The sequence below is a fragment of the Leucopleurus acutus genome, assembly GCF_964270905.1.
Source record: "Leucopleurus acutus genome assembly, chromosome: 15".
In the NCBI taxonomy this organism is placed as follows: domain Eukaryota; kingdom Metazoa; phylum Chordata; class Mammalia; order Artiodactyla; family Delphinidae; genus Leucopleurus; species Leucopleurus acutus.
In genome coordinates, this window is record NC_139157.1 from 71225507 (window position 1) to 71250489 (window position 24983).

The following is a 24983-nucleotide window of genomic DNA, read 5'->3' on the forward strand; positions in this document are numbered from 1 at the left end:
GAAAGAGAGTACACAACAAAACCTTGATATCTGTAGGTAGACATTTTAAAGCCTCCAGGCCTAATAGAGGCCACCTGTAGCCAGGAAACATGGCAAGAAAATTCGCAAATGAAGTTCTGATCGTGATTGTACCGTGAGAATTTAAAATATTTTTTTAGGTTAAGGTAAAGAACAGTCTTTGAAAATGTTAACACGTGAAACTTTTAGCATAGCCAAATCCCTGTCTAGAAATCCATGTATACAATTCAAATACACTTAAGACATTCAAACACTATTTAATTGGCAAAAATTACTTAGGGGTACAAAGAGTTTTCTTTGCACACCTAAATGATTACTGTGCGTATGATCTGGGACTCGATTGATGGTTTTGTGAATTACTCGTCCTTGTGGTAGACTTCACTATGCGTTTCAGACCAAAGTGGCTAGAATTAACTGCCCACCCCAGATCCCAACTAAAACAGGGACAAGTAGAGGAGCTCCAAGGAGTTGAGGACGCACAGGTAACGGGCGCGGTTGGCCAGCAGAATCTGACATTTTAAATCGCCCTGCCCATCAGGGCTTCTGCTGCCTTTGACGCGCGAGCGAGTCAGAGGTAGGGGAGAGCTGGCTGGGCTTTGCCAGGCAGCGCGGGACGACGCCCCAGTCGCGGCCTTCACAGCGCTGAACTCCACGACCCCACTTGCCCAACTGCGCCAACGCCCCCGGCGCCCCCGGCGCATCCCGCAGTCGGCCGGCAGGTGTGCGTGGTGCGCGCGCACGCAGTGCGTGCTGGGTGCGGGTCCCGCGAGCCGAGAGGCAGCTGGGCGCCTGGCGGAGAGTGGCTGGCTGGGTGAGTGTCGCCCTCCTCGCCTCCCCGCCTCCTCTCCTCGCGCCTGCCGGGGATGCTCGCGCGCGGCGCCCCCTTGCCTGTAGGCTCGCGGCCCCGGGGGGGCGGCGTGTGTGAGTAGCTGGGAGGGGGCCGCGAGGCGCTGCGTGGAGAGCTCGCCAGGGTTTGTCCGCCGCCGTCACCTGACTCGTCAGAGCAGCTACAGCTGAGGTGGGGGCGGGGATGGAGACGCAGCGCGGAGGGCTGGAGAGACACGGCGGCGGGCGGGTGCGGCTGGCTCCTGGGGCCACGGGCGGCGGGCGCAGGGACCGCGGAGCTGAGGGCGGGGGCCGGGCCAGGGCCGGAGGCGGCGCGCAGCGGACACCGGGTCCGCTCGCGGCCGCTCACACCCACCCGACGCGACTTCCCTCGGCGGCCTGGGCTCCGCTCATCCTTAGGCTGGCGGCGCCGCTCCTGGGGCGGGGTGAGTACCGCCGCCCAGGCTCGGCCCCCTCCCCGTGCTTGGGCCGCGCGGGGATCCGGAGAGGATAATCCTAGGGCGCGGAGAAGGGCAGCGGCCGTGTGACAGCTCCGCGGCGCGCTGAAGGGCGGGCGGGGGGCTGGGCTGTCAGCCCGTCTCTGCTCCGCTGTCAGGAAGGGCGAGGCGCTGCGAGACTCCGGCGCCTCCGCGGAGCCCTGGGGCGGCCCCTGCGGCGGCGATTTGGGGGCGAAGGGAGGGGGTCCGGGCGGAGGGCCTCGGCGGGTCTTTGGGGACCGCGGCGAGGAAGGAAGGGGAGGCGGGCGCGTAATATGGCGCAATACTAGGATAATCTCTGCCGCGACCGAGGGAGGACGAGCCGGTTGCTGCAGCAGCGCGAGGAGGAGGAGGGAGGCGGCCAGGGCTTGGGTATACGATCCATTCTCCGAAGCCTGCGGGCTGCTAGGAGGAGACGCTGCGGCTGGGAGGCGAGAGGTGGGCACACGGCGGGCGCGGCGCCCAGGGCATAACCCCGACGCACGCGGGAGCTGGGCTGGCACCCGAGATAGCTTGCAGGGGAAGTGCTGATGGACGGGGGGGCGCGGAAGGGTGAGACGGGCAGCATCCGGAGGGAGGGGAGTGGGGGGGTTGTCGGTCGGGGACATTGTCACGATGCTGGCACCGGACTCGCGCTAGTCTTGCTCAAGACTCCTAAACCGCGTCGTTCGAGCGGAGCTTAGCGCGGTGCTGGCTCCGGGAAGGTGGTACCAGGGCGGGGACGGAGAAGAGAGCCGCCCTGCGGCTGGAGGAGGCAAGGCCTGGGTGCTCGGAGGGTCTGGTCTGCGGCTTAAAGCAGGACCATCTCCCCCTTTTTCCCGCAGAAGAGAAGGCGGTAGACGCGGCCGGAGAAGATGTCGGGCCAAACGCTCACGGATCGGATCGCCGCCGCTCAGTACAGCGTGACAGGCTCCGCTGTAGCCAGAGCGGTGTGCAAAGCCACCACTCATGAAGTGATGGGCCCCAAGAAGAAGCACCTGGACTGTAAGCATCTCTTTATATAAGTGGGACATGCGCACGGCCGAGGCGCCGTGGATACGGGCGACGCGGCCTGGGCGCTCGGTCGATAATGCTGCAGCCTTCCGACCTACCAGCGGGGCTGCCCCTGAGCTCGAAATCTCCCACCGTGGAGGTGTCGCCTTGGGTCGGCCCTGAAACCTTGACTTTGAGCCATTTTTTTCTCCTGTTGACCTCCAAGGTTTTGCTGGAGGAAAAAAACCGATTATATATATATATATATATATATATATATATATAGATTAATAATTTAAGATACTAAGAAATTGTAAATTCAGGGTTAGGCGCTTTTCACCTCTTCCCCACCCCCTTTCTCCACCCTTCCCCTTTTCCAGTCCACGTTAGAGGAAATCAGGGGTTACACAGTGGTAACAACAGTAACCGCAAAAATGGATTCATGGAAGGTCAAATTTATCGCCCTAGTTGTTTCCTAAATACATTTTGGGTAGTTTGAAAAGTGTCATCTTTTTCGGTGCTGCTGCTGAGGTTTGGTGCCTGAGTGTGTGTCGTATGTCACCACACCAAACTGAAACAAATTCAAGCTCTTGAATGAGGAAACTGCACATCACAGCTAATGGAGATTCCATTTTACCCGTCCCGGCACGCTTCTTTGTCCCATTCTCGGGAACTGCTGGGCAGAATGACCATTGCAGTGGGCACAAAATGGATGTGCCTTCCCAGCCTTAGAGATGGTGCAATTTTAGATGAAAACGTTTAACTTACAGTTTTTTTTAAAGTATTGGGTTTTTTGATGGTTTTTTTAAAGTATTGGGTTTTTTAATCTAGCTTGGAATCTCTATATTTCTGAAGTAAATATTTCATTTGATTAACATAGTAAATGTTTAGTTATTGAAGGGCAACTGGGGACACTTAGAAAAAGGCTTTCACCTGCTTTGAGCAGTGAGGCTCCTTATAAGTAAGGCTACATCAAAATATATTCTGTAGTTGCTGTTCAGTCTTCTGGGACCTGCTTAGAATCTGTCCTGCTATTGTGTTCGTTGGTAAAGGTCAGTGCTGGCATGAAAGACACAGGCAGGTCTAGCCATACCCATTTCCCACCTGGCTTCCTTTGCCCATTTTCTGGTTTTCTTATGCTTGAGGCCTTCCCCAGTGTCTGCCTTGTGCAGCTGAGAAAATGGAGCCACTGTTAGAATTGACTCTGGTCCTGTTACCTGTTTAAGCAAAGCTTGATGAAGCTGACAGCTGGATATTGTAAGGGTTCTCCAGCCTTGCAAACCTGTTGTCTCATAAAATTGAATAATTTTGCTACGAGAAGCTTGCCTGAGGGGAAACACCATTACTCTTTTCCTGAGGGAATTTTCAACAAAATGTGTTGATTATGGTATCGTGTGTTATACATGCAGTACAGGGTGAGAGAGGTGGCCAGGGACCCTAACAGAAGTGGAAATTATAAATTCATGACCAGCTCGTTTTGCTGCAGCGTGCTGAATCATTTAGCCATCTTTGATCAGTTTCCCCAACTGATGATTCATGTTTTAAAGGTGGGTGTAGGTGTAGCAAATCCTCATAATAAAAAAGCTATAGGTTATGGATTTGCTCAATGATTTGAAAATGATAGATCGATATATTGATACATTTCAGAGAACACTTACAGGTATTTCATTAAACGTGATTCACACGTGATTCACACGTGACTTTTCCATATCTAGATAGTCATCTTAATCTTTAGATCTTGAAAAGTCTTTTATAAATTTTCCAGGTGGGGGGTTTTTCAGTATTTCCAGCATATGTTATTAAGTGAAGTGATTCTGAAGATGTGGAACACAGCAGGAAGATTCCTTATTTAAGGAAAGCCGTGAAAGTAGGAACTGGTATTGAGTTAAGATCACGGACAATCATAAGAGCTAAACATTTATTGAGCAGTTACTATATGCTGGGCACTGAGCTTTACATTATTAATTTATCATCCCTTAAAAGTTTCGGGGAAGGTAATTAACTTTCATACCTTTTAACCCATGCACTTAACTGCCATCTGTGGTTTATTTAGTAATATTCTCTGTTGGGAGGGGGAAGGGAACCAAATGAGCCTGAATGGTCTAATCTTCAAAATACCCATCCTGTTTGCATGGTTTTGTGTGAAATTGAGCATCACAGCCCCACACACTTATTGTAATTTCTATGATATGCGTGCAGAAATGTTAATTCTGTCATTTAAAAAATGAGCAAAAGCCAAGCACTGAGGAGTATTGGTCTTTCTTTTTAACATTTTACTTTTCCAATAAGGCATAAAATAAATTATCTTCACTTAAAGCCAACCTTAGGGTAGAATTTGGAAAGATAGGTATCAAGTTACTGATATGTCCTATTTTAAGAAAACATGATATGGAAAGTCTGAACATATAAATAATGTTGTATGTATATGTACTGCAAGAGGGGATCTTTGCACAGAATTCTTTGTAATGTTCCTTTAAATAACAGTAGACTACCTCAGTAATTTATTCACAGGTGTTCCAATAACACACCAGTTTTAAAAGTGAGTTACACCAGTTATTAAAACATGCAAACATATAACTAAGTTTCACTATAGGCACTGAAATAATCTTAAGTTTATTTAGTTTTGAAAATATTAAATACTAGTTAGGAGGAAAAGAGTGCAAAATGTAGAGTTGGGGATTTGAAACCAAGAAAGTTTTTTTTTTTTATTTCTCTTGTAAGTTTATTTTCAATATTCATAACGAAGAGCTTCCTGTTTTTTAGCTGGTATATAGGTCTTTTTTTTTTTTTTACATCTTTATTGGAGTATAATTACTTCACAATGGTGTGTTAGTTTCTGCTGCATAACAAAGTGAATCAGCTATACATATACATATGTCCCCATTTCTTCTCCGTCTTGCGTCTCCCTCCCACCCTCCCTATCCCACCCCTCAAGGTGGTCACAAAGTACCAAGCTGATCTCCCTGTGCTGCTTCCCACTAACTATCTAGTTTACATTTGGTAGTGTATATATGTCCATGCCACTCTCTCACTTTGTCCCAACTAACCCTTCCCCCTCCCTGTGTCCTCAAGTCCATTCTCTACATCTGCGTCTTTATTTCTGTCCTGCCCCTAGGTTCATCAGAACCATATTTTTAGATTCCATATATATGTGTTAGCATATGGTATTTGTTTTTCTCTTTCTGACGTACTTCACTCTGTATGGCAGACTCTAGGTCCATCCACCTCACTACAAATAACTCAATTTTGTTTCTCTTTATGGCTGAGTAATATTCCATCATATATATGTGCCACATCTTCTTTATCCATTCATCTGTCGGACACTTAGGTTGCTTCCATGTCCTGGCTGTTGTAAACAGTGCTGCAGTGAACATTGTGGTACATGTCTCTTTTTGAACTATAGTTTTCTCAGGGTATATGTCCAGTAGTGGGATTGCTGGGTCATATGGTAGTTCTATTTTTACTTTTTTAAGGAACCTCCATACTGTTCTCCATAGTGGCTGTATCAATTTACATTCCCACCAAGAGTGCAAGAGAGTTCTCTTTTCTCCACACCCTCTCCAGCATTTATCGTTTGTAGATTTTTTGATGATGGCCATTCTGACTGGTGTGAGGTGACACCTCACTGTAGTTTTGATTTGCATTTCTCTAATGATTAGTGATGTTGAGCATCCTTTCATGTGTTTGCTGGCAATCTGTATATCTTCTTTGGAGAAATGTCTATTTAGGTCTTCTGCCCATTTTTGGATTGGGTTGTTTGTTTTTTTGATATTGAGCTGCATGAGCTGCTTGTATATTTTGGAGATTAATCCTTTGTCAGTTGCTTCGTTTGCAAATATTTTCTTCCATTCTGAGGGTTGTCTTTTCATCTTGTTTATGGTTTCCTTTGCTGTGCACATGAAACCAAAAAAGTTTTAATTAGTTTGATTTGTATATAACTTTGTAGTTTGGAGTTCATATTAGAAGGTTGTAAGAATAGTTTATGGCTCTGTGATTTTCTTTTTTTAAAGACACTGGGTTAATTGAATGGGCTCAGAATCTTTATGAAATGTGTACTTAATATTATTTAAAGTACTGGTTTAGAAGATAATTTTTTTCTCTTTGGGTTGATAGGCCACAAAAATTATTGTTAACTATGGTAATTTATAAAATGCTGCTTAATGATATATGATTTATACATTTGAAGAAATGATTTGTTAACATCTGGAGGCAGAATTACATGTAGTAAGAAGGTAGAGAGATAAGCAAACTCTAGACATATATTCTCATATATTTTGTCCTTCTTTTCACTCATAGTATGTTTCTTGGAGGGAAAAAATGTATTCAGAAAAGCTTGACCATAATCAGCAGTTATAGATGAAAGTTAAGGGTTATGATTAACCTTAATAATTTAAATAAGGATTATATATTTTAAGGTACTTTTGGATTATGTAAAACTTTTATTCTATACTATAATAAGATTGCCCTTTGCACATGAAAATTAAACACCTAACCAATGTTAGTTTAACATTAGTTTTTCTGGATCCATCTGTACATCCTCACTTCCTTTCCCTTTAACATTGTGTACCTATTTGATAGCACATGAAACATCCAGACTTGTCAAGCATTCACCTTCTTGATTGCGTTACATTACAAAATGTAAACTATTTTACATTTCCATTGTTTTTCCTTTTCTGTTTTGTAGTTGATGGCCTAAGGGATAGAGCCCAAGTCAAATAATAAAGTAACAGGATCCAGTAGGGCACCCAGTGCTTTCCCAAGTGCTGCGTCAAGGTTGAAGAACAACAACAAAATGGAGTTGGCCCAGAGTAACACCTGCAGGGAGAATTTGGGAAGTTTTACAGCCCTTGTATAAGATTCATTTTGGTTAATTGCTCTTATGAACAGTTTCTGTGTATGCTATACTTTTAAAATACCCTATTTAAGATTGTCAAAATTCCAAACTTAGACATTACTATCAACATCAAACCAAACCTTATGAAAAGCCAAATTGCTTATCAGTAATCCTACTTTTTTCCATTCTAAACCTCTTGTGAGTTTTTAATAATGAGCTTACCCTACATAATAAGCAAGTAATTCAAGTTCTGAATCTTATGTTTGAGAGATATTGGCATTTTATAAATGATTCTTTTCCTCCCAAATTAAGAAAAAATAAGATTGTATTTCTTTTTTTTTAAATCAGACTATCTTTATTAGATACCTTTTTTTAAAATACATTTATTTATTTTTGGCTGCGTTGGGTCTTCATTGATGCTTGCGGGCTTCCTTTAGTTGCAGCAAGTGGGGGCTACTCTTCATTGCGGTGCGCGGGCTTCTCATTGCGGTGGCTTCTCTTGTTGCGGAGCACGGACTCTAGGCATGCCAGCCTTCAGTAGTTGTGGCACGTGGGCTTCAGTAGTTGTGGTTTGCAGGCTCTAGATGCACAAGCTCAGTAGTTGTGGCGTACGGGCTTAGTTGCTCCATGGCATGTGGGATCTTCCTGGACCAGGGCTTGAAACCGTGTCCCCTGCATCGGCAGGCGGATTCTTGACCACTGCGCCACCCGGGAAGTCCAAGATTGTATTTCTTATAAGAACATCTGGTAAAGGGAATGGGAGATACAAGACTATGTTTTGATTCGAGACAAATATTGGCAAATGACCACAAAATTCCTCCTGCTTTTCCTTTATTTATAAAATATCTGCTAATAAGAAATTTTGTGAGTAAACATAGAATGAAAATTTAAACCTAAAAATTTATTTGCTTTACATAAGCTTCTTTAGGATACAGTATATAAAATATATTTCAATTTATAGAAGTACTATTTGCACACTGATTCAGTTGATACCATATCTATCTTTGTGATAACTTATAGAGCTTTCTGTAATGCTAGTATGAAAAATGTAAGCTTAGTTTATTGAGTAAAATTAAGTTGGAACAGTGTATAAAAGTTTACTGAACACTAGGGTAACTTTCAATATGAGAAGTGTACTAACTTGCTGTAAATATATTTTACTTTGATTCCAGTTCTCTTTTAACCATTTGTTATTGTCTAAAGAAACCCTCTAACTTTCTATACCGAGGCATACTCTGTTCCTCCTCCTTGATTTCACAGGAAGCCTCAGCCCATGTGGAGATGGTTTAGAACAGTCTGTGTTATTTTTTAGGTAGTCAAGAAGAGATGAGGGAAATAGACTTCCGAAAAACATTCAAGCTGAGTATCCTTTATACCTTAAATCTGAAGGAGTCCAATCTGTGTGGTCCTGTGACATTCTCAGGTGACGTTCAGCATCCCAGGAGGGGAGAAAAGAGATCTTGTGAAGTTTAGGGGTTAGCAGGATTAGGAAAAGAACAGTGGCAAGGAGTCTTAGGTACATCTTTGGGTCACTTTAGATTTTTTTTTTCCCGTTTGAGATCAGTGTGGTTAGCGGGTACTTTCTTAGAAGCAGTATAAAATTGGTAACTCAAATCAATTTTTTTAGAAGTTACTCTAGTGATTTAAAAGACTGTAAACATGGAAAAAGATGTAAAACTATGGACGTAGTAGGTAAATTCATATCTTTTTTTTTGGTAAATTCATATCTTAATTGCAATATTAGCTTGATGCATTTTAGATTAAAATCTGTATTTTTCGTACATGGCCGTATTAGTTTTAACGTTTAACAAATGGCTCCTGAAGTCTTATTTGAAATTTAATCTGTGCACTTAGTTGCCATGGATCTTTCCCTTAGTTTTTCACAAGTAAATATCCTTTAAATATCTTACCTCTTCTCTTCAAATTGATTGATCCTGGGACAGGGTGTTCTTTGGAGCTTATCTTGGTTTCAGTAACTTGGTAAAGAAGGTCAGGAGTGGCATATAACCCTGTTTCCTGAGGGCCGAGGATGCTTGAGTTGTATTTTAGGTGACTCAATTCCTGAGCCAGCAACTCCTGAGAGAACCTTCAATATAATCTTAGTGCAGTTAAATAATTTGAAAAGCCACATTTCTTGCCATTAAAAATATTTATTCTTCAGTTTCACTTTGTAAAATTCCTTTCTCTTTACAGAGGAATATATTGTTTGCTTGTAAGGGACATGTTGACTATCTGTTTTTCCTTAGGTGTTTATGTAACATGGAAGTTTATCTTTTGTTCCTCACAAAGGGGAGAATAGTTGAATGGCATACTCATTGTCAATTGCATGGTGACCTATAAGTGCAAAATGTTGGTGTCTTCCTTGGAAGCAGTTGGGTGAAAGCACAAACCAGAGCGAGAATTGTACCTTGAAGCCCACAGCCCTTCTCTAGCCGTTTTCCTGCTCTCTCTTCATTTGTCCCAAGTGTGTGAGGATCCCCCTGTCCCCCCTCCCTGGCCTCCCATGTGTACATAAGGTTTCTCTATTATGCATCTTTAAGAAGGGTCTAGTGTCTTCTAAAAGATTTTGTGATATGCCATTCCTGGCTACCCAGGAGAGAGAAGCTAGATCTTTGCTTTCTGTGGGTTTGCTTTGTGGCCTGATCATTTGATTATTCTCCTAGGGTTAGCACTTTTATTTTAAGCTATAACTCTCCTCCTTTCTGCATCAGTTATTCTCTCTGTCATCCGTATCTTTAACCTCTCTCGCTAGCTCTCTTATGAAATTTTCGAGTATCTCCATTGAAAACAAACAAACAAAACCTCCTACACACACAGCTCTCCTTGGACTCTATGACCTCTTCTAGCAACCAACCTGTCATCCTTTGCTTTTCTTTCACAGCCATGCTTCTTGAAACAGACACTCACGATTCCAAAGAAAACAAGCACAGCTCTAAGCTTACTTTGGATATTCTGTGTCTTTGGCTTAATTCATGCATGAGATATTAGAAGCTTTGTGAGGTGCCAGGTATTGCCCACCCAGTTGCCCAGGCCACTGACCTGAGGGTTTTCCCTCCTCTCTCAAATTCAGTGAGTGATCAATTCTTTTAAAACTCTCTGACCTCTCCTTCTTTAGCTGTCTTCTGCCTGGTTTTGATCAGTAATAAGCCTTATCTGTAAAATGACTAGTGATAGTACCTCATATCTGTTGAGGAGTAAGAGAGAGAGTATATGTAAGAGACCCAGCCCAGAGCTTGACACACACACCTGCAATGAACATCAGTTATTACTACCACTACTGTAGTTCACCATTACTAGTACAGTTGCTGTTGTTGCCACGACTAGTACCATTACTGCTACTCCCACCACTATAACAACTGATGCATGATCCTTACTAATTTGCCCTTACTGTGCTTGTTTTTCGTCTCCTTTCAATTGCTTCAGGTTTTACTTTAATTCTAACTTTCCCCTTCTTTAGTTTGGAAGCTATATATACTATTTCTTTTTTTTTTTTTTAACATGAATACCTTTATTGAATCACATTTTAAATGTATAATTCTAGACATTATAGTTTTATGAATAAATAATATTTGTATTGCATTTATAGGAAATGTTCAGAAAGTGCTCATGACTTTGAATTTGTTCCAAGTGATTTTTGTAGCTCTCTAGAAATGTACTACCATAAATGTATTATCATAAATCAGATTCTAGCTTTAGAAAAGAATGTGTTATCTTTAATCATGGAGACCATATCCTATATTATATTTATCATTATTAGCAATACAGCTAGGTAGGACGTTACCTGGATTACAGTATATTTAAAAGACATGTTTTAATTTTATTTATTTTATTTATTTATTTTTTGATTTTGATTTTTTTATATCTTTATTGGAATATAATTGCTTTACAATGATGTGTTAGTTTCTGTTTTATAACAAAGTGAATCAGTTATACATATACATATGTTCCCATATCTCTCCCTTCTTGCGTCTCCCTCCCTCCCACCCTCCCTATCCCACCCCTCCAGGCGGTCACAAAGCACCCAGCTGATCTCCCTGTGCTATGCGGCTGCTATTTCAGTTCTTTCAGTGATTGCCCTTCAAAATTTAGTATGCATTCTTAAAGTCTCAAGTCGATCAGTATCTCTTTTTTTTCCTACCAAAGAAAAGAAATTTAGAAACTTTTTTTTTTGCCATGAAGTGTGTTTTATTGTCATTAATCATACAAACAATTTTCTATAATATCCCAGAGCAAACCAGAGAATTTGGCAGTCCTATTAGAGGATCCCCTCAGAGACCCACAGGCCGGTGGCATCGGCACAGAGTGCCCGGGTTCACAGTGCAGCTTGTTGCTCGTGTCCATCTTGCAGGTGGCTCTTCCTCCACATCACGACTAGGGTCTCCAAGATGATGGAGGCGGAGAATCCTCCAGGTTCTTAGAAAATCTCACTTGGCTTGCAGGGTGTTCTTCTCCTGCATCTCCATCTTCTTCAGCTTGGCCTTATCAAAGCTCACGATTTCTCTCATGTCCAGCTTGTCTGCCATTTTCTTAAAACAATCTTAGAAGTTCCACTCCAAGCCTGCGGTCCCCGTGCTCCCACTTGCGTCACTGCAACAAGAGACGAAATTTAGACATTTTGAATTCCAGTCACCCACTTTTTACTCATGTGCTATTATTGTCCAGGGATTTAGTCCACCATTGTTTTAACCCCCAAAGCCAGACGTTATTACTTTATACAGGCAGTGTTCATTTAGCTGAATCCACCTTTCCTTCTTTGCTCACCATTCCTTGATCATGCCTAGGATTTCCTTGAACTATATCTTTTTGAAGCTCTTTCAGTGAGGCTGTTTAGTAGTAAACTCTGTTTTTGTCTAAAAAAAAAATCTTTATTTTACCCACATTGCTGAAGGATAGTTTATCTGGCTATACAATTTTAGATTGAGTTATTTTCTCTTTAAAGATAATATTTGGCTTCCATTGTTGCTCTTAAGAAGTCATGTATTAGACTACCAGCCTTTAGGTAATCTCTGTTTTTGTGGTTGCTTTTAAAATCTTGTGTCTTCTCTATCTATACTGTATGTGTGTTTAGACGTACTTTTTTATTTACCCTATTTGGAGCTTTATGAGTTTCCAGAATTTGAGAATTCATGTCTCTCATTAGTTCTGGAAAATTCGCCATCTTTGATTGTTGCCTACACCCATTCTCTTCCTTCTCTCCTTCAAACATGATTATGTATATGCTGGACCTTCTCATTACACCCCTATATCTATAAATATACCTTTCATAGTTTCTAACACTTTCTTTACTGTTTGGCATGCTTTGTTTTTCAGATATCTTCCAGTTCATTAATTCTTTCTTTAGCTGTGTCTTGTCTGCTTTTATTCATTCTTAGTTTCTAATTTTATTCATTTATATTTTTCATTTTTGGAGTTTTTCAAAATTGCCCTGTTTGGGGATAACATATTACTTCTTGCTCACATTTTTGAGTTCCTCTTTTATTTCTTTACCATTTTGAACACAACTCATTTTATATTCTATATCTCATAGATCTATTACATGAAGCTCTGTTTCTGCTGTTGTTTTTGCCTAACCGTCAGTCATCGTTTATTTCTTCGTGTGTTTTATAATTTTGGACTATGAGATCACGTTGCCTAGGACTTCATCTTTGGGAATCCTGGAAAGCCTAGGATCACCTAGAGAGGATTTGTGTTTGCTTCTGCAAGGTCCCACAAATGCTACCATCCTGGGAGCACCTTAAGTTGATTTGTGCTCTTGGAGTTTCCCATCTAGTGCAAGACCAGGTCCATAATCCTTATCCATAATTTGAAAATCCAGAAAGCTCAGAAGAATGAAATTCTTTTTGTAAATCATCTGGTGGCAAAACTTGATCAGATATAGCTGTTGTACTACCTACCATGAAGGTTCATATATTGAGCTACAGAAATGTTGTCATATTATGGTGTGTTGTCCACATTATACTAGGTTACTTAGTATATGGTATATGCACCACATTACTTTTGTAAAATCTGGGAAATCCTAAATTCTGAAACATGTATTGCTCTAAGGGTCTTGGATGGAGGAATGTGAGTCTATAATATAAATTTGAATCACAGTCTCGGGCAAGGTGAAAAGCTATGTTTACAAAATGCCCCAGAGATTTTTTTCCCCCTGACATCTACTAAGAACCTAGGTTGAGTGAATAGTTTTCTTCTGGTCTTCCTTTGCTTGAAGGTGTTCTTTGTTGTTTTTTTTCCTCCTAATTTTAGTAAGGGAGTAACTCTTTGAGGATCCCAGCTCTGTAAGGAGGTCTTAGTTCCAATCAGCCATCTTGCTTAGTCCCAATGGCCTTGTCTTCTATTCCCCACAGGGTTGTTAAAATCTAAGCCTCTGGCTGCTCAGACTAACACATGGCCTCAGGGCAGCCTTCTCTTAAGTATCAGTTTACCATGTGGTTTTCTGCATCTTCTTTCATTTCTGGCCCTGGGGATTGCTTTTATTTCCTCATGAGTACAGCCAAATGGGTAGAAGATGCCTGTAATGTTTATCTAAATTATCAGGTGTTTTTTTTCCTTGATAGTCCACCTATATGCTAGAAATGGATCCAGCCTGTTTTTCCCATCCTCTGTCCTCCCACTCCTTTTACACACCCCCTTTACACACATCCCAGAGCAGCTCTGACATTCATCGGCTTCACTATACTGTGCATTATTTGGGGGCCTTTGTACACGCTGCTTCTGTGTTTTAATATATATTTTAAAATCTCATGTCTGAAACCTGGCTTCGCTCATTCCTTTTCAGTAGATCGGTGGCACCCAGTGCTTCTGTCCCTGTCATCTCACTCATGGAGCTGTGGTGGGTTTGACGGCTCCCTCTGACCTGCAGTTTTGTGAGGCTGCCTTATCTCTAACACCAAACACAGCCTGGTAGCAGGTTTAGGTAAACATTTGCTGAGTGTTTTTTTATTACACCTTTACTAAATTTTAGGCCCTTTTTTTTTTCTTACTATTTAAAGATTTTACTCTTTTATTTAAAGATTTTACTTTTGCTTACTAATCTTTCAGAAGGGCATGGACTTAAATGGATCCATTTTCTCTCAAGTTTATGAAAACAATAGAAGTATGATATTGAAGGAAAACAAACAAAAGAAACAGTAAATTGCTTAATGTACATAGTTAATGTGCATTTCCTGACCCTCTCTTGACACTTGCATTCTTTTGACATGACAAAAATTTAATTTGGGGAAAATTATAGCCTTGATAGGCAAAGTTTTTTGGATTTAAAGTATATGTACTTCTCTTGGTGCATATCACTAATGATTAGATAGGAGATGATTGGGTATTAATATCAGAGAAAATTCTTCACCAGCATCTTGTGTGTGCAGATGCATTTGCTTTGGGTTTTTTTGAGCTGGATACAGTTGGGTAGCATTGTTCTTCAATAGCCCTTTTATAATTTATAACTGCCTACATTATGAATGGTAAGGGTATTACGGAAGAAAAGCATTATTTCAAAAGTAGCTACATGTTGTTAATTTTCACTGAAATGATATCATTCACCAGATGTATGGTGATATGATGTTACCATTAACAACTTGAGGGTTTTAGAAAAACAGTGAGGAGAGGAGACAAGCTTAACCTAAAGCTTTGGATTCTCTTGCCTTTGTAAAAAGAACAGTGAATATCAACATATTTAATTTAGCTTTTAATGATCTGTTTGGAGAAATTATAAATTACTTTTAGTATTGAGGCTTTTAGTAGCTTATTAAGCACAATCCCATCATTTGTTCATTTAACAAATATTTGGGTGTTTACTAAATGCCAGGAATTATTCCAGGAGGCAGGGGTACTATGGTGAACAAGATACATACAGCTCTTGGCATCAGAGAGCTTGTAACTTACTAGTGTTGACAGAAAATGCAAACACTAATTACTGGCAGTTCTGAAAATTTTAACAGGGGGAGGTGAAGACATCCATGGGAATGCATTGAAGAGGAACTGATATTTAAGCCCAGCCTTGAAGAACGATCATGACTTAACCTGAGTGAGGGGTGGACAAGGGCTGCCGCACAGTGTTATCTTGGAAGAGGCTTAGAGCAAGCGAGGTACGTTTTAGGAACTGAAAGAAGTTAAGGGCTGCTGGAAGACTGAGGTTAAGAAGGCTAAGAATGCTGTGAGAGGAAACCTGAGTTGTGGGCAGTGGCAGATCTGGAGGGCCTTCTAGGCTACAGAGGATATTAGAAGTTGTCCAACTTTTTCATTTTTGTAGATGAGGAAGCTGAGTCCCGAAGAGGCAAGAATCACACATTCTATATGTGTTCATACTGAATATTTCTTGGGACTTCCCTGGCGGTCCAGTGGTTAGGACTCTGCACTTCCACTGCAGGGGCCATGGGTTCGATCCCTGGTCAGGGAACTAAGATCCCACATGCCATGCAGCACGGCCAAAAAATAAAAAAACCATACTGAATACTTCTTAGCTATCTGCCTTCAGCAGGTGCACCAATGGGCCATTGCTTTGTTCACCTAGGTCTGATGGCCGTGCCTATGGCATATAACATTCTCCATGTGGGGTCATGTGGGAAATGTCAAATATGTATAAATATTAAGTAGACACACACGTGCACGCACACTTTAATAGTGTTGAATTCAAACTCACCGTAAATGTACACGTAACCCTGGGCACTTCTGACACAGGGACAACCGTGCAGCTGTCCCTGATAAGTGTTGCAGGCCTCATCCTGCCAGCCTGAACCTTTCTTACCTTTCTCCTCTCCTTGTCTTTTGCTTGGTTCTTGGGTCCTGGTGCTGGCACGAGAGAATGCTCTCCATGCCATTGGTGACAGTGAAGACTTTGAAGATTACAGATGTGTAATTTAGTTGAAAGTCTTCTAAAACTATGTATTGAAACAAACTTTAAGGCCATTTGGTTTGGTCTTATTGTGGTGACATAATTTGTAACATTCCTTAACTATCACCACTGAAATAATAGAATTTTGCAAATCAGGCTTCCTAACTATTAAAACTACAAAACAAAATACCGAAAATAACCCCCCCCAAAACACCATATATGTTAAGTATATCTAAGTACGTTCATGCCATACTTCACTGGGTTGGTCTGTTAGTCTGTTAACACCAAAGAAAAACACAACAGTTATTAAAATTTAGGTTAAGAAAATATCCAAGTGAAGAATGTTACCTTTCCCCCATTCTTTCCAAAGTCAGTTGCTTTCATATTGCTATCCTTTGTAATTTTTTCCTCAAGGTAAATATTAAAAAGATATAAGAAAATATTCTATTGGTTCTTCCTTAATAGAATTTTTTAAAACTTTCTATAATCTCACTAACAACTTGATTAACATCAAATTGTACAGCTTACAAACCATCATCTAGCTAAACACTTGAGTTAGACGGTGGCTTAATGAAGTTCTGTTATTTTTGTCTCCCCATCACAACAGAGTTGCAGCGTGTTCATGTATTTCTGGTCTCTTCATTAAATATTTTAACATTTAAGATTCTGGTTCGGCTCCCCTTGAATGAGCATGAGTGTACTCATGGCAGTTTCCATGGAAGACTGATTTGAGCCTTGCTAATGGACAGGCTGCACCAAATGTTTTTTTGTTTTGTTTTGTTTTTTGTTTTTTTTTTTGCGGTGCGCGGGCCTCTCACTGTTGCGGCCTCTCCCGTTGCGGAGCACAGGCTCCGGACGCGCAGGCTCAGCGGCCATGGCTCACGGGCCCAGCCGCTCCGCGGCATGTGGGATCTTCCCGGACCGGGGCACGAACCCGTGTCCCCTGCATCGGCAGGCGGACTCTCAACCACTGCGCCACCAGGGAAGCCCCTGCACCAAATGTTTTTCACACTTGAATCTCCTTTTTTGCTTTGTGGTTCTCTAGTTGTTCATTTTTTCCCACAAGAGTTCTCATCGTGGTTCCAAAGGAGTCACTTAATTTTTAGTTATAAAAAATTTATTGCATTTTTTGAAGAACAGTGTGCTGCACTAACATTACTATGTCAAGGGTCTGTTCTGTATGTGTGTGTATATATATCGGTAGAATAGAGATTTGACTTTGGTCCTTCTTGTGGATTGTACTAATCATTTCATGTGGTAATGCTGTGAATTCAGCAAGAAATGCTTCTTCAGTTGAGTTCAGCATTACTTTCTCAGGTGGAAAAAGAAGAGTATGAATTGGGCACTGAGTTGGTGGGAGTATAAATTGGTACAAACTTTTGGGAGGGCAGATTGGCAGTACTAGTCAAAACTCTTGAGAACAGCAATTTGACTTATAAATTGGTCTCAGATAAATAATTGGAAAAATAGAGAAAAGTATGCATTTAAGGGTGTTTGTTGCAGCAATGCATACAGGAATACAAAATAATACACCTAAATACTTGATTAAAAAAGGATGGTGTGTGCCAACGATAAGATACTAGGCAACCTTGAAAAATGAGTTTGTTAAAGTATATTTGACATGGAAGGACAGTTTATGAGATATGATTCAGTTTTCATTTTTTTAGAAAGTATGTATATGCCCATAGTACTTAGTTTGGTAGAATATATGCCAAAACGTTGTCTGAATGGAAAGATTTTTACTTTCTGCTTCATACCCATGTTCATCCTGACTGTTTTGAATGTGAGTCACAAGAATATAGATCAAACTTATTTTGGCAAACAGCTTCACCAAAAGAAAGGGACTCTCTTCCTAGAGCTAAAGTTTTACAAAATCTTAGGGAAGAACTTTTTTTAACATCTTCATTGGAGTATAATTGCTTTACAATGTTGTGTCAGTTTCTGCTGTATACCAAAGTGAATCAGCTATATGTATACATATAACCTCATATCCCCTCCCTCTTGCGTTTCCCTCCCACCCTCCCTATCCCACCCCTCTAGGTTGTCACAAAGCACCAAGCTCATCTCCTTAGGGAAGAACTTTGATTTGCTTTGCTCAGGTCCTTGTTGACCTGTGAGAGTATGTGGCATGTTACTAATGATTACCGGTCCAACCAGAACTACTTAGTTGGGAACCCCAAGAGCTAGTGGCTTGATACAAGTTTTATTTCTTGCTTGACTCACAATTTGCTACAGATTAGTTCATTCCATCTAGGTGATTTCATCACCTAGGGTTTAGAGTCCTCCACTGGATTCTATGCGTCTGTGTGGTGGAAGAAGGAAGACAGAAAGGGGAGTATTGCAGGGGAAGAACGAGGGCCAGGCCTAGACATCATTTCTGTGTATTTTCCATTGATAAGAATTCAGTGGCCTCACCAAAATGTAGGAGAAGGTAGGAAATGAAGTCTAGCTATGAGTCCAGGAGTAGAAGGAGATGAGATGTGAACACACAATTGTTGACTCCACCGTGCCTCTGGAAGAAGAAATTGGATTATGGCTTGTCGCCTATATCTTAAAAACACTTATTTTATGCCACTGAGATCTCCAGCGATTTGCCTGCTATAGTAATGTCATTCATATCTAGCAATAAGATAGTTGCTGTTAATTGTTTTTTCAGTGAGGCCAGATCGTTCTGGAAATGCATGACTAATGGCTGGTCAGTAGACTCTCGGCATATTCCTCCCTCCTTGGCAGACGTTGCAGATTGATGCTGGCGCTCTTCAAAGCATTGATTCAGCCTCAAAATGCCGTACATATACAACGTTTTGGATTTCTGCTGTCAATCATAGTTGACATTTAAGATGAAACAGATTTGCTGTTGCTTGTCTAGGTAATTTATCTATGTTAGATACTGAGGCATACTGCTCTCTGGATTTATCTAGACGCCCAGAATTGACATTCAGCTTGGCTGGTTCGTAGCCCGGGATTCATCTGCCAGTGATCTTGTCTTTAAAAGCTAGTAATAGAGTGATTTGTGTGGTTAGGCCATGGGGAGAAGTTCTTCCTGGCTCCATTTAACAGCAAAAAGCTATTGTTCCTGATTTTATATTTTGTGTAACAGAGACAGTTAATGCTTTTGTGAGATAGGGAAAGGATGTTTTGAATTTTTGCATAAAATCTAAACTTTCTCTAGGTAGGCATCGAGTCTGATATTAACCAGTGGCCTTAAAATATAGGTTATGCAAAGCATATTAGAATTTTAGTAGGAAGAATTGTCTTTGACCTGCTGCTTAGGTACCTACATGGGTATGGTTTCTTTTTTAATGTAAGTTGATTCTTTATTCACTTGTTTGATGTATAATGTATTAGCAGTCTGTCTTTTCCTGTAAGATTTAAGTGAAGAAAACTAAAGGAGGCCCCTAGGGCTGAAGTGGGTGAGCGTTGTGCCTGGCACGTGTGCAGGACCAATTGCTGTTTTCCTCACAAACCTCCCTGAAGTTAATACTCCTATCCTAGGGAGGTTGGAAAACTCACCTGAAATCCCCCGGCTAATGAAGGAAGGAGCCAGGGGTTCTAACTGCAAGACTTAAGGATTTTTTTTTTTCCTTTGTATCGTGTTTTTTGCCTCTTGCCTGTGTCTCTAGTTATCACAAGTCTCAGTAATCCGAACAAAACCAAACCAATTAAGATACCATATGATTGTTGTAGGGAGGAAAGACCAGGGTGAGCTCCGAAGGTAGTTCATTAGCTAATTAGCTTGATGGGCAGAAGCCCTGTGAAGGTCCTCTTCTGCGTAATGGGGAAAAAAGTGGAGGGGTGGTTTCAAATGACTGCCCTTAGCCCAGTCTCACCTCTCATCAGTTACGTCTTTTGATGCTTTGCTACTGAAGCCTTTATTGGAAATACTTGTTAACTAAGGACTTTGGGCAGTGCTGGGAGGTACAGGAGGAGTAGTGATTTGTGCAGACGACCTAGGGTAATGCCAGGCTCTGTTGCTCTCTGGCTGTGATCTTGGCCAGATGAATTTCATTTCTTTGGGCCTCAATCTCCTCTTTTCCAAGGCATCATGGGGTTATGGTAATATTTAAATGAATATATTTGTTAAAAACATCAATAACAACAATAAAATTCAAACCTAAATGACTCTACAAATTATTGTGATTAGAGGAATAAGCCTTGTGGGCCCCAACAGTTAGCGTCCTACGATGTGCAGCAATGAATGTACGAAAAGAGCCCAGCCTCAGCTGCTCTCCGCGTATCTTTGGCATCTGCTTGAGAGATGATAGTTTATTCCTAGAAGATAAGAAAAGAGAATTGGGCAATTAAACCCTCACTGTATGGTTTTCATGATCTTGTTTTTATTCTGTTGACAGATGTTAGTACTAATTATCAAAATACAGGTGTAACTTATGTTTGATTAAAATCATCTACTGAAATAGATTGACTTGATGCTATAGGTTTAAACTTCGCAGTTTTAGATATTAAGCTTTTCAAGTATAGTCTTTTAGTAAAAGAGGGTTATTGCTTTAAGAAAGATAATGGTCGTTGCTCACTGAAATGTTTAATAAGACATGTAGGCAGTGGGAAGACTGAAAAATGTGGAGTGACTTTATCGTTGGCTCTAGATTCTTCATGGTTAGCATTTTGTACTATTTTTGGTTTATATTTGAACACATGAATAGAAATGGAGAGACACTAAATATACTGTTTTGCATTGAACAGTAAAGAATTGAGGAAAGATTTTTTAAATATTTAGAAAAAATTTTTGAACTGATAGCAAAACTGATTTAAAAGTGAGGTCAGTTTCATGGTGAATCTCAATTTATATTGCATGTACTAATAATATTATATTTGAAGGATTTGACAATTTTTAGTACTAATAGAAAGGTAAACAAGACGTAGTAGAACCATATAACAAGATGTCGTCAATAAATAACGTTAAGAATACTGATGTTCATTGTATTGAAGACATTTTGAAAAAATATTAGCAGGATAATTGAATCATTTAAAATTTTACGTATGAGAATTTAGTCCTTATAGCTAACAGTAAGCTGTGTAGTTGTGGTTAGGAATTCATAACATTTAATAAACTAATTGATCAGGTGCAATATAACTTTAGGGAGGTTATATAGTATGTAGAGCTTGTCAAAATCTTAGTTAGGTCATAATTATGAGCTATCTTATTTTTAAACATTTTTTGTGTTTTTGTTGTATATTTCTAAAAATGTCTAAACTTGGCCAGCCTCTGTTACGAGTGTGAAAAGGGGAAGCGTTTGTCTTGACTCAGAAGTACCATTTTTTGAATTAAAATTTTAATTTTAAAAACCCAGGAATTAATTATCAGTAGTAGAACATTGGAGTTGAAAAGGATAGGAAATGGAATATTAGCAATGTCTGTACCATAGTACGACTCACTATGTATATCAAATCTTGGTTATTTTATATAAAACTGTGTTATATGGTAGTTTAAATGATTTTCTTTATATTATGTGATAGTTCTTAGAAAAATTAATGCTTTTCCCATTCTAATCTAATAATTATTTTTGGACTGTTAGTTAATATAGGAACCAAACTAATACTTCCCATCTCATCTTTCTTACAGTGCATGGCAGAAGAGATAAAATTGAAGGGTATTAGAGAATGAGATGGAAAAGCAGAAATTATCAAAGTTGTAAGACTTATCTGTTTTCAGCTCAAGATTCACTATTTCTGTTTCCAGACTTATTCCTATGGAAACACATGAGGTTTTATACTGTCAGCCTTCTCTTTCCTTTCAGGTATGTCAGTCAGTTTGGATATAACCAACCAAACGAAACAACTTGTTCAGTGTATCTATTGCTTTAACAGAGAATTGAGTATTTTATTACTAATGTGTAACTGAGCTGAACTGTGTTTTCCTAGACCTACAAACCTTCTTTCAACAAGTGCTTCCTAACTAACTTTGAGATCTTAAAATATGTTCTAGTCTCTTTTGAGTTATACAGCAAAAGAAGGCTAATGAGTTCACAGTTGTCATCAAAAACTGTGCTAAAAGAGAGGTACTTCAGAAATGTGTTCCGTTTGTTCATCACAGTATGATTTATTCCTCACAGAGAGATTTGTTCATCAGAGTAGTATTAGGAAGTACTTCCTGGAAAACATTTAAATACTCAGGTTAAGTTATTGTTCTCGGTCCGTAATCATTAGGAAAACCTTCAATGTATGATGTTCCCTTTTATCCTTAAGTTCAAGAAAATTTACCTGAGAGTATTTTTTTATACTCATCATGAATGCAAAGAAAATTTTAATTGTTCACAAATAGGGTGGAGTAGAAAGAAGCTGTTAAGATTAATAAAAGTTTTTTAACATATAAACTGAAATTAAATGATGAGAAATGGAAAGGAAGTAAAAGGAAAAAATGAAGATAATGATTGTAAACCACTTAAGATAAAATTTTATACTCTGAAGAAAAGATAGTTAAATGACAGAATGTGTAAGAAAAGAAAGAAAGGTGAGGCAACTGACACGAAGAAGTGGGGGGTTTGACGACAAATATTTGACATAGTTTAATAGAAAATTAAAGATGTGATATTTATAGCCATACTTTTTTGAGGATTGATGTCAAAAGTTGTTTTCAAAAAAATTTTTTAACATCTTTATTGGAGTATAATTGCTTTATAGTGTTGTGTTAGTTTCTGCTGTATAACAAAGTGAATCAGCAATATGTATACATACATCCCCATATCCCCTCCCTCTTGCGCCTCCCCCTCATTTGAGGCCTCATTCTTTTTGGTCCTCTTTGTTTTCTTTCTGTCTTTTTTTTTTTGGTGGTGGAGAGGCGCCACACTGCGTGACATGTGGGATCTTAGTTCCCTGACCCGGGATCGAACCCGTGCCGTGCCCCTGCAGTGGAAGCACGGGGTCTTAACCACTGGACCACCAGGGAAGTCCCTGGTCCTCTTTCTTGATCTTTAGATGACAAGAGAGTACTTAGATGACAGAGTAAAGAGAGTACCATCATACTGAAATCGGGTTAATATTTACCAGATTTTAAAAATATTTATCCCAAAGTTATTTGAAAGTTTCCATTTTGTTAGTGCTTGTTTTGTGTATACTTTTTCTTATAATCTACCATTTTTTAAACCATTCTTTGTATGAGCAAAATGTATTAAGATTCATTTATCACTTCTGTGTTCAACAAATGTTTACTGAAGACCACAGAATATTCCGCTAGGTGTTGGCTTTCTGGCTCTTATGGTTTTGTAATTTGGCAGGAGAGCCAAAGTAGAGTTTTGAATTTTGAGGACTTAATTGGATGATTGTTTGAAAGCTGTGCTTTGTAGTTTCATAGGCATGTTATAAAGACTTCAATATATTCAAATACAAAGGGTGGCTGATAGTTCAGTTACCATGAAGGCTGCTCTGTCATCAAGCTGTCTTGGCCTCCCACCCGCTTCCCTTTCTCTGGGTGGTCCTAAATGTCTTTGTCCCTAATGTTGCAGGTGGGATGGGGGAGGATGTCCTAAGGCCTACTCTGAACCTTGATGGTGGCTCATCTGAAGGTGAAAGATCTTGAATAAGAAGTACCTTTGCAGGCTTCCCTGGTGGCGCAGTGGTTGACAGTCTGCCTGCCAATGCAGGGGACACGGGTTCGAGCCCTGGTCTGGGGAGATCCCATATGCCGTGGAGCAACTGGGCCCGTGAGCCATGGCCGCTGAGCCTGCACGTCTGGAGCCTGTGCTCCGCAACGAGAGGCCGCGATAGTGAGAGGCCCGCGCACCGCCATGAAGAGTGGCCCCCGCTCGCTGCAACTAGAGAAAGCCCTTGCACAGAAACCAAGACCCAACACAGCCAAAAATAAATAAATGAATAAATAAATTTATAAAAAAAAAGAAGTACCTTTGCTACCTCTGAGCAACACTTAGTTTCATTGGGGAGGCTCAGTTTAGCACAGACTTTTCCATGAGCCTACTGCTTAGTGAGATGCTGTGAAAAAAACAGATAAGACACAGCAGCCTCTGTTGAGATCCTCATAGGATAAACATGTAAACAGACCAATAATAATATACCATTATAAGTGATATAGTGAAGGAATAACCAATGTACTGTGAGAGCACAGAGGAGGGATGGCCAGTTTTGCCGGAAGAGAGTCAGGAAAGGCTTTTCTGAAGTGGTGATATGTTTGGCTGCATGGGAGACAAATAGGAGTTTGCAAAAAACAAAGGAGTGTGACTAGGCACAAAATATTCAGTGTGCAGTGGAAAGGAAAAAGAAGTAGGGTGTAGTAAAGAACCATAGGGGCCAGCCCTAAGTCTTATTTTATAAAGCAGTGAAAAGCCAATGCAGAGTTTTAAACAGGAGAGTTCCATTATGAGATTTAATTTCTCGGAATATACATCTGGTTATGGAGAAGATGGCTACATTAGGAAGAATGGAGACCAGATGGAAATAGTGGAGTGAGTTAAGTGCGAATGAGGGTCTGAGCAAGGAAGTTGCGGAGGGGATAAAATGGAGAGGCTAGATTTCAAAGGAAATTCTGCCTCAGAAGCTACGGGAGTGTGTTTGAAGGGTAAGGAGGAAAGATTAGAGACCAGAGAAACCTAAGCTTTTAAGCTGGCTAACCATGGAGGCAAAATTAATGAGTTTGCAAACATCTAGACTCTTAAACTCAGCACATCCAAGACTGACCTGTTTATTTTCCCCTCAAACCCGTTTCATCTCATATCAGCCATCTGAATCTCAGTTGATAGCAGCTTCATCCATTCTGTTGATTAAGTCATTGAGGTCATTCTCGACTCCTTTCTTTCTCTCCTCCCCTGTATTCTGTCGGTCAGGAAAACCTGTTGCCTCTGCCTATCTGCAAACTTGTGTTTATCCAACCACCTGTCACCACCTCCTCTGCCAGTCTCAGCCGCCATCATCTCTTACCAGGATTACCGCAGTAGCTGCAGCCCAAGTGATCCTTTTCAGTGTCGTTCCAGTTACGGCACTGCTCTGCTCAAAACCTCCATTCCACTCACCCCCAAATTTAAATTCTGATAAATTCATTACA

At 40.5% G+C, this 24983-nt stretch overlaps 1 protein-coding gene across 1 annotated transcript in view; it reads left to right on the top strand.

The window, feature by feature from the left end:
• Positions 1-2194: 2194 nt before the first annotated feature.
• SNAP91 (synaptosome associated protein 91) overlaps positions 2195-24983 on the top strand; it is a gene marked incomplete at its 5' end in the record, with an annotated part of 156810 nt that continues 134021 nt past the window's right edge. The window contains one exon of the mRNA XM_082855931.1: positions 2195-2324. Within this exon, the coding sequence (XP_082712057.1) occupies positions 2195-2324 (130 nt within the window). The remainder of the gene's footprint in view (positions 2325-24983) is intronic.